This window comes from Cynara cardunculus (genome assembly GCF_001531365.2).
Source record: "Cynara cardunculus var. scolymus isolate 2C chromosome LG 3, CcrdV1, whole genome shotgun sequence".
In the NCBI taxonomy this organism is placed as follows: Eukaryota; Viridiplantae; Streptophyta; class Magnoliopsida; order Asterales; family Asteraceae; genus Cynara; species Cynara cardunculus.
The window spans coordinates 38,065,249-38,075,867 of NC_037530.1; the positions used below are offsets into that span (position 1 = coordinate 38,065,249).

The 10,619-nt window shown below is 36.1% G+C and overlaps 2 protein-coding genes across 6 annotated transcripts; one reads left to right on the top strand and one right to left on the bottom strand.

Moving 5' to 3' along the window:
- The first annotated feature begins 275 nt into the window (after positions 1 to 275).
- On the top strand, positions 276 to 2,259 carry LOC112509618 (trihelix transcription factor ASIL2-like). The gene is made up of 2 exons (XM_025114671.1): positions 276 to 476; positions 847 to 2,259. Exon 2 carries the CDS (start codon positions 896 to 898, stop codon positions 2,066 to 2,068), a length of 1,173 nt encoding a protein of 390 aa, XP_024970439.1. The 5' UTR covers positions 276 to 476; positions 847 to 895; the 3' UTR covers positions 2,069 to 2,259.
- Positions 2,260 to 5,156: 2,897 nt separating this feature from the next.
- Positions 5,157 to 9,610, bottom strand: LOC112508521 (pentatricopeptide repeat-containing protein At3g16010). Of its 5 annotated transcripts, none has more exons than XM_025113162.1 (6): positions 9,488 to 9,610; positions 9,248 to 9,367; positions 6,805 to 8,656; positions 6,549 to 6,716; positions 5,647 to 5,725; positions 5,157 to 5,571 (listed from the first exon to the last, which is right to left on the bottom strand). In XM_025113162.1, the coding sequence occupies exons 2-3, from the start codon at positions 9,330 to 9,332 to the stop codon at positions 6,816 to 6,818; spliced, it is 1,926 nt and encodes a 641-aa protein (XP_024968930.1). In that variant the 5' UTR covers positions 9,333 to 9,367; positions 9,488 to 9,610; the 3' UTR covers positions 5,157 to 5,571; positions 5,647 to 5,725; positions 6,549 to 6,716; positions 6,805 to 6,815. The 5 variants fall into 5 exon arrangements, with proteins under 5 accessions (XP_024968930.1, XP_024968931.1, XP_024968933.1 ...); XM_025113163.1 differs by having other exon boundaries at positions 9,510 to 9,601; XM_025113165.1 differs by lacking the exon at positions 5,647 to 5,725.
- Positions 9,611 to 10,619: the final 1,009 nt, after the last annotated feature.

Sequence of the window (10,619 nt, forward strand, 5' to 3'; positions counted from 1 at the left end):
TATTTACCGAGTAATTGTTGCATGTCGTTTTTGTTGACTAAAATATTACTCAGTAAGAAAATGATGGTACTGAATTCACCCAATAAATACTTACCAGATAAGTTTTTAGTAAAAGTAGCTTAAAAAGATGAATTTATTTGAAAAAATGAACTATTTTGGTCAACTTGTGGAATGGGAGCATCCAGAGTGGACGAGAGACCCACATCTCATACGGGTAGGGCCCATGCACCCGAAAACATTACAACCTCGCGGCCTACAATATAAAATCTCTTCCCGATGCACACTGTCCACTTTCTCACTTTCTTTGCATATCCCCCAAACCACAAATCACATTTCTTTCCCTTTGATTTCCCAACAGACCTTCAAGTTAGGGTTTTCGTCATTTCAATCGCGCTGCTGATGCTTCTCCATCGACGTTTTCTCAAGGAAAAATCTTCAATTTCCGAGGTCTCTGTATAGAATTTCATTTAATCGAGGTAAAAAGGAAAAATTTGTAACTTGTTTAGATTAAAATCAACGAGCTGAAATTGAAGGATGTTTTGGATTGACTTACTTGTTTGAAAGGCGTGGAGATTTTATTTGTAATTGTTCTTTAACGGCCCTAGATTGTTTCGTATATGGAATGGATTTTGTTTGCTACTAAAGCTGAAAGATTCGTATTTTTTTTTCAGTGAAGATAGCCGTTATTTCGAATTGGAAATTTGTGATTTGTTTTTGTTGTAGAAGGATGAATTTGATTGTTCTAAGTACCTGTATTTTGTAGTTAGGAGAAATACTAGTTATCTAGGGTTTTATGGAAATTTTGTTTTGATTTGTGGTGAATTATGTGATCTGTTATTGCTGCAGTTTGATTCTTGTGGAATATTGGGATCTGTTTTTGCTCTGGTGTTTTCTGATGGATGACACTGGGGAAGATTCTAAGTATCCGCCGAATTATGGATTGAATCAAGGTTATGGGTCATCGCAGCACCCTAAGGCGTCGGTTCATAATGTACCTTACGTGCAGTCTCAGCAGATCGTTAAGTATGTTGACGAAGATGATGATGAAGTAGAAGAAGATGATGAAGAAGAAGAAGAACAGGAACAAGAAGAAAGAAATGCTGGTGATGATGAAATGAATGGTGCTATCCAGAAGAATGGTGATGATGATAATGATAATGATAATCAATATGATGATATTAACATGAATGATGATGATGATGGTGAAAATCATAATGGGAGAAACGACACTGTCAGTCTTCAGAGGCATCCAAAGAAGAGGAAGTTGAAGAGCTTGTTATCAAGTTATGAATTTGCACCTCGAGTGCCACCTCCAACAATGGCTCCAACTTCCACAGCAAAACCTTCATTTGGCGGAAGAAATACACTTACCGACTGGAGTGAACACGAGACTTTTGTGCTGCTAGAAGCTTGGGGAGATAGGTTTCTTCAATGTGGAAGAAAGAGCCTCCGGTCTGAAGAATGGCAAGAAGTTGCAGACAGAGTCTCTCAGGACTCAAAGATAGAAAGGACAGATTCTCAATGTAGAAACCGTTTGGATACATTGAAGAAGAAGTACAAGAAGGAGAAAGCTAATTTAGAGCGAAGCAGAAGTGTAAATACTAAATGGGTATATTTTAAGAAGATGGATATGTTATTATCGTCAAATCCCCATCAGACAGGCCTTTCACGTGGAGTCGATTCAGGGGAGAATGCCTTCTTGAACCCCAGTGCAAATGGAGTGGATGAGATGAGGGATAGTGCTGGTAATTCAGATTCTCAGGATGATGATGATGATGATTCGGATTTGGTTCCACCCAAAAAATCAAAGTCCAAAGCAGATAGAAGTGGTGGAGTTTCATTCAAATTGCTTGCAGATTCTATTAATAAATTCAGTGAGATATATGAGAAGATTGAAAATAGCAAGATACAGCAGATGATAGAGCTGGAGAAAATGAGGATGGATTTCCATAGGGACTTGGAACTGCAAAAAAGACAGATACTTGATAGAGTGCAAGCCGAGATTACAAAAGCACGACAAGGAGATTATGAAGACAATGATGTTTCTGCTGAAAACATTGGCGGGTGATGTATCTTTTAACCAGATTTTATTCATAAACCTTCTTATTAGCATATTAACTTGTTGTGTAATATCTGGGATGCAACTTCTGTTGGGATTCTAATTCTATACCCAATAAGTTAATTAATGTATTTTAGTTGGTATAGAAGTAAATCCTTGTCATCTGCTTATTTTGCTATTCATCATCATTTTAGTTGCTACATCTTTTCTAACACTTACTTCTTCCCAAACCCAGGAGCCTGATTTTGGATTGTAACATGAAGACAATTTTGATTTTCTTGTTTTCTAGAGATTGGATAAATAGACATTTATTTTATATATCTAAGGATAAATTTCATCTTTATGCTCTTTCTATATTGTGATGTTGACTTCTTTTTGATTTAGTGTATTCACTTCCTTGGAACTCTGCTACTTTACACTATTATAAACTATAACTGCAACTTCTAAATAGATATGCTTGCAATGTTTGAAAATTTCCACTTGTTACATGTTTAAATCCCTAAATCAAGACTGTGAGATTACAATGTATCAGTCTCCTGTGAATTCTATTGATTCTTACCTTTTTAGGAACAAACAATCTTAGTTCACCTTCTGTTCTTGGATCATTTATCATCTTAATTACCTTTTAAGATTAAGCTTTTGAAGGGTTATAGGAGATAAGAAGATAGAAGAGTCTAAAGATTCACTATTAACTTCTGGGTATAGTAGCAAAATACATTGTTCTCCTCCATTTCTTCTATGCACCCTGGGTGGGTGTTTTCAGGTTTAGGAGAAAGGATCTACTTGTATGAATGGTTTTAGTTGGCACATTTATGTGAACTGATGGCTGGTTACATCTTGTTAATATGATGATCAGATGATCTTGGTTTGTCGTAGGGAGTTAGATAACGTGCACACACAATTTAATGTTATTCTACCTGTTATATTTTCTGATCACCTGTATGCCTTTTCATCGTGCACAAGCTGGGAAATAACCTCTTTGATTATAGTGGTTGAGGTAAGGTCTGCATACATTCTATCCTTTCCCGACCCTACTTTTGACGATTTACTTTGTTCGTTTAGTTGGATAACCTGCTATTTTCTCTAGATTTCAGACTAAAGTTTCCATTTTTGATTGTATTTTGATTTTGAAACCACAGTTGTTTTCTTTTTTAGGAGCAGCAGAAGTTGTTGTCGTTCAAATGGGTAACTCACTTGATCTTTTTTCTACGTGGTGCTTGAACTATCTTTTGGAGCCTAATTAACTTAGGGGTTGTCTGGTTGGTTTTTCATTAAGTACTATATGGATAAAGTTGTTTGTGTGGATTAATCTGTCTGTATAGATTGAGAAGGGTTTTTTTCATCAATGGAAGAAGCATGTTTTTTAATTGGAAAGACATATTTGGAAAAAACTTGGTTTTCAACATAAAGCTCTCCCTAGAAGCTTATTAACTAAATCACTTCTATATCATTAAGCTACTACCAAACATTCATGTATAACTTACCCAATAAGCTATGAGTCTCATATCTAAATTGCTAACAAACAGGACTTTTGGCACCCCATAAGTTATGACTGCTGCATTCTCCTTAGGATTGTACTTCAAGATTTCATTCAAGATTGGTTCCAAGTTAATAGTTGTATGACCGTCATGGTTTTAAGCGAATTCATTTATAGTCGTTTGGCGTTCTCCTTTTTGTGGGTCCCATCTATAAGAAGAAACTGAAGATGTGGAGGGTCGAATTTATTTGATCGATTAAAGATGAGACCTACAAAATGGTAAATGGATGCACCCCTGATCCCTTCCTTTCATTCTCCATCATGCACACGTTAGTCGTACTGGATTCGCTCTCGAGTGGTTGCACATCTCGGTCAGGTATCTCCCTACTTGGATGCATTTTTGTTCGATTTTGGTTTTTGCAGGTTTTATGTGGTTATAGTAGGAACTATTATATGGTTGGATGTCGAGGTCAGAGCTATTGGGTTGGCACGACTATTTGCGTTTAGGGCTGTAAACAAACCAAACAAACATGAACGGTAAACGAACAATTTTTTTTTTGTGTTCATGTTCATTCGTTAAGAAAATGTGTTTGTTCTTGTTCGTTTATGCTTGTTAGTTAAGATGCTACACGAACGTAAACTCTTAACGAATGAACATAAATATAACAAAATGAAAAACAAAAACCGAGTAAATAGAAGAGAAAAAAGAATTCTAAAAAGTTAACTTAAATAATGATTTCACATATTAATGACGTAGTATATAAATACATCTATATATATATATGAACGAACATTAAAGAACGTATAAGACCATTGTTTATGTTTGTTCATTTAACTAAACGAACGAAAAAATACGTCCGTGTTTATTTATTCATTAAAAAACAAACTTCTCGCTAGACAGTTCGCTGAACGTTTGGTTTATTTAGAGCCTTATTTGCGTTGGCTGCTACCGTTTCATGGTGTACGCATCACTTGTTATGGTGTTTTAGTGTCGTATTTTTATGAAACTCTGGTAAGAGAAAAAAGCAATTTTTTTTGAAGTAAATTATATTTACATATAACAAATACAACAATAAATCCACTCACTTTTGAGTAGGATTGAACCTCTTGAAAAGTTAGAAGACCATTGACCTGGATACCACTAGACCCCCACTATCTATACATTAAATTATAAGAAAATGTTTGATTGGTTTTTCATTAAGTCCTATATACATAAAACTGTCTTTGTTGATTAATCTGTCTGTATTGAGAAGATTTTTGTTAGGAGGGTTTCAATAAATCCATCAAGTGAGGATTGAACCTCTTAAAAAGTTAGAAGACAATTGACCTGAATACCACTACACTCCCACCACCTCTATATTAAACTATAAGAGAATATTTGGTTGGTTTTTCATTAAGTTCTGTATGGATAAAACTGTCTTTCTTGATTAATATGTCTATATAGATTGAGGAGATTTTTTTAGCGGGGTTTTTCATAGATGAAAGGGACGTATTCTTAAATAGGAGGGCAGGTTTGAAGAAAAAAAAAGCTTAGCTTTTTACATAAAGCTCCCCTAGAAGCTTATTGAATAAATCACTTTCTATATCATTAAGCCACTACGAAACAATCATGTATAGTTGACAGATTAAGCAGTGAGTCCCATTAAGTTCATTAAGTTACTAACAAACAAGCTCTAAACCAAAAATAACAGGTAATACGTTCAAGTTTCAACTATGTTTACATGTTTTAAAGAAAGGCCAGTTAACTAATTGAATCCATATGCTACATCCTGAGGCTAAAGTACTCAAAACATCTTTCGTTCTTGTGGGAAAAGTGGCCTTCGTGAGGCCACTTTCTGTCGAATAACCCTTGTTCCTGGTCTCAAGGCAGTTCAAATCTCTGCGCTTGTTGGCTGAGCAACCACCGTCTCCGATCACATGAAATGTTCATCAATCACCCGTTGTGTTTAAATTTTGAAGCGGGTCTTTCTCTTGAGGGGAGTTGTGACCACAAAGTCCCATTGAGCAATTAGTTCTAAAATGTGTTTGTGTGTACCTGGAAAATCACCAAAACTAATGACAACTCAATTTGTTTAAGATGTACAAGAAAAATCTGGAGGGGAGGACATACAACGAGAAGCCAATGAAGGGAAGCGACCACATATTCACATGGACGCCATTCTTGAGATCGCTTAAAAACATGTAGAAAGCTGAAAACAGAGGAACAAAAGCAAAGTATAGTAACTTATAGGGGATAACTAATAGTATATTGTGTTGAGATGATCGTGGGAAGTTAAAACTTTTAAACACACACACACATACACACACATATATATATATATATATTATATAAGATATTATATAGGGTTGGGGTTCTCGGTGAGAAAAGTTATAGTGAGAAGGGTAAAGAGGGATCTCCACTCTTGGATCAATCCTAATTGAATCTCAACATTAATGAGATGCACCATCTCAATTCCCGTATCAAGTGCAATTCATGGGGATCAAGGGTCCAAAGCCCTTCTTACGCTTCTCATCTTAACTCCTATTCTCACACGATCCTTCGTCTATATACATATACATACATATAAACACACACACACACACACACATATATATATATCCATAAATTTGTGAGAACCTTAAGAGACGGTGCATCATGTGCTATTTCACATGATTTTTTTCATCCAAGGCTAGGATTTAGGGTATTTATCAACGTACATTTGTTTCACAATGTGAAAAATTTTTACGTGTTTATGAAATAAAAATTACAAGTGAAACAAACACAAAGTTAAACATATATATTTTGATTTATAATCAATACCTTAAATCCTACCCTTGGTGGAAAAAAGATCATGTAAAACAGTATCTTAGAGGTAAACATTCTCACGGTTATCACAATATATGGGTTTCTCATTTAAAACTTGGACAAAAGCAATTTTGTTTACAAGAAAGATAAATTTATAGGAATTTTCTTTCGATAGATGGTTAAAACATTGTGTGTTTAGGCAATAAATTAGAGAGAGAGAGATCTACCATAGGATGATCTCAATGCCATCATAAGCAACTTTGTATGCTTCTTCTAAACGTCTTGACAATTGCATACGTCATACCAGCAGAAAAAAGGTTACTGGCCAACTAAGCGAAAAGAGTCTCAGACCCATGGATCAGATTTAGCAAACCATATATAGACCATCAGACCGTCTGCAACAGAAAATTATAATGCCAAGAAACATAAAAACAGAAGTCCAATAAATAGATGAAAATGGGGGAGCCAAGAGAGAAACCTTACAGAAGTCATTTTCATGGAGCTTGATGTGTGGAATCTACATCAATCTTCCCAACTGCCTCAAGTATCGATGAATATGTAATAACATCATATTCAAAACCGCAAGACCTCATCTCTCTCATCAGTTTTGCAGCCTCCTCAAACATGCCTGCACGACTAAGGCAGCCAAGAAGCGTGTTATAAGTGACGCCATCCGGCTGCACCTTTGAATGCTTCATTTTTTCAAACATAACCATTGCCCGTTGTGGGCCACCACTCTTAGCTAATCCGTTTAAAATTATGTTATGCGAGTTTATGTCAGCCGCACAACCATTTTCTTCCATGTTCCTCATCAAGGAATATGCTTCATCTATCGAACCAGCCCTTACCATCGCAGACATGAGGGCGTTGTAAGCATATATATCTGGAACAGCGTTGACTTTCTTGATCTCATTAAAAAGATCGATAGCTTCTGTCAAACGCCCAACTTTTCCTAAGTTTTTTATCATGACAGCATAAACCCGAGAGCTAGAAGACCCACAATTCTCCCTTAGTTCTTGAAACAACTCGTTTGCAGCTTCATACCGTTTTGCTTTTCCAAGACTGTTGATCAGGCTACAGTATGCAGCCGGGCAAGGAGGAAAACCCTTTTCGTCCATTTCCTCGAGAAGCAATAAAGCTTTCTCCACTCTATTCGTCTTACAAAAACCATCAATGAGGATAGAGTAGGTGAAGGAGCTAGGAACAATACCGTTCTCCTTCATCTTCTCAAACAATGAAGAAGCCTCAGATGGTGAAGCTTTAGAGTCGAAAAGAGCCTTAATCATAGTGTTGTATGTCACTACATTGGGTTCACAATTAAAAAATTTCATCTCCTCAAAGACCTTCTGAGCATCAGCCAGACGACCAACTTTTCCCAATATGTTGATGACGTTGTTTATGAGAACGACATCGGGCTTACAACCCTGTTTTAGCATATCCCTGTATATCCCGTATGCTTCTTCAACCCTTCCAGCTTTCGCAAGCCCCCTTATTAACTCTGTATAAGTGTAAACGGTGGGCGCACAACCCTTCTCTTTCATCTCCACCACTAAATCTATAGCCTTTTCTACCTTACCATCCCTGAAGTATATTCCTAATAAAGTTGTATAAATCTTAGCATTAGGATGAAAACCATTTTCCTTCATTTCATCAAACAACCTTATAGCAGGGTTATGATGACCTAATTTGGAAAATGCCGACATTAGAGCGCTGTATGTTACTGTGTCGGGGAAGCAATTACCTTCATTACACATCTCACTGTAGAGATCATACACCTTATCGGGATGATTTTCTTGCATTAGCATCAAGATAATGGAGTTATAAGTACTCGCAGTCGGCTTGCACTTGCGACCTTTGACTTGATAAAACAACGAAAGTGCTTTGTTGATCATCTTCGCCTTGCCTAATAGTCTTACAACTTCAGATAAATCTTTAGGGTCAATGACAACTGATTGTCGAACCATCTCTTGGATCATCTTCCACATATCCCCAAACATTCCAGAGTCGGCCAAACAACAAATTAAAGTCATGTAAGTAGTGGAATCGTGCTCAAAATGCCTTCTTTTCCCAGCCCACTTGAAAAACTGCATCTTGACATTGATGGCTACATCTATATTCAAAACCTCACGAACCAATCGATGATCGACTCTTAACTTCAGTACCTCTAGAGCCTTTTCTGCATCAGGCCCCCACTTAAATATCTTCAAAATCCTAATAAATCTCTCGTCCAACGTCCTTGCAGATCCACTCTTTCTTGATGTTCTTTGATTGATGGGTAAATTCCTGGTATCTTCTCTGGGACCCGACAAACGAAACATTTGAACAATTTCACTTTCTGTGATGAACAACAAGTGAACACCTTTTAAGATGATATATTTTTCCCATCTGAATTGAACTGAACCCATCATATATGCATAACTTCATTAAGAAGGACAAGCAGGCAAATGCATAAACCTTTAGACTGAAAAATATGGTACTTCTGAACTTCAGCAAATGACGCATCTTCATTTGGATGTCAAAAATGGTACAATCAGACTTAAGATGACAAGGATTTGAAACTTCTAGACAACGATTTTCTTGCCAAATTAAATGAATTCATATGAACTGAATAATGTTTGTGTTGCATTCGCAACATGCCAGAATCAATTAGCATTAAAAATACCACAATTCATCAAAAATAAGAACAGCAGCATTATAGAAATCACTGTGTTGAGCTAAAGGTTCAAATGTATCTCCTTTGTGAAACTGAGGGAGCAAGTCTTGTTAATGAAAATCATTATGTTTGGCATGAGAAATCAAACTGCAGATTTCCTTCAAGAAGAGGGATTATAGAATACAGCAGATGGTGCAAAAGTAAGACAGGGAAGAAAAGAAGGATAGACTGTCTTTTGAAGATGTAAAGCAACAAATATACAATGCACACTACCTGTTTGCTTAATTCTGTCAGAGAGAAAAGGCATAGTAAAGATCGACCGTCGCAAACCAATTGACTTGTGCGTCATCTTTCGCATCACTTGACAAAATATTGCTGAAATAAATACCTAGTCTTCACAATTCCAAATAGTCGAAGGAGTTATTGGACTGAGATTAGAATATGGCATGACAAAATGAAAAAGCAATCGCAATTCTGGGAAGGAAGATATCAAACACAGCTTAAAGAAAGTACCATTTGTAGAGGGAATGTTTACCGTTCGCCGGCGTCGCAAAATTCAGCAACGGGAATCGGAAATCGGAAATCGGAAATCGTAAATCTGAAGTTTCGATTTGACCTCTTGCCTGATACGACGCCTTATATTTGGGGATTTCAGATTCCCCTAAGTTGAGGAGGTGATGGGAGGCGCCAGTGACGGAGGATTTAGGTTTTCCTTTTTTTTTTTTTTTTTCCGATTTTCCGTCATTTTTATGGTTGTGATTTTACAACTTTACCCCTCATAGTGTTTCTGGATGAACTTTTTACTTTCGGTTTAATTAGACTTATTGATCTATCTGACTTATTCGCATAATTCAATTGAGTTGTTTACTTACGGCTTATTTGCACAAAACATGGTTTAATCGCACAGATATAAATGATGTGTTGTCCCCATTCAGCCACAAAAATAACGTCCCTACCATTTATTTAAAGCATCGTCTCCTTCCACATGAGACACTCATCGTCAACCTCTTTAGGATTTTTTTTTGTTTTGATGTTCAAATAATTAATATTGGAGGGGTAAATCAGCCATTTATGTTATTCAGGCTGTTGGTTCAGATAAAAAAAAAGTAAACAACAACACTCATTTATCCAGACAAATTTATCCGGACAGACAAATTTATCCATATATAACTTAATAAAAAATTTGGTAAACAACCCATTACATTAGAGTTGTTCATGGACGGGACAACCGATTAGACCCGACTCATCTGACCCGTTAGAAATAGGGGATTGGACAACCATTATCGAGAAAATGAATGGGTCCTGGTTTGTTCGTTAAAATTAACGAACGGACATGAGCAATGTAAAAATAAATATGGACAGGTTTGCCTGGCACGTTTATGTTTTATAATTAATATTATTTTCTATCATTAAATAAATTATACTAGTATATTTTAAAATTAAATTATTAAAGTTATAAGATGGAAGTTGGGACTATTTGGTTTTTTTTTTTTAGAACCCAAAAGGCTATACATGATCTTTGTTAGCATTTTTATGTCAAAAGTCCTAATCGATCAACAATGGATAGAGTCAGTGGTTGTTTAAAGTTTTAATTGCAATAATATTTTTCTTTTATTTTTTGGTTCCATATTTGTTAATTAAGAGT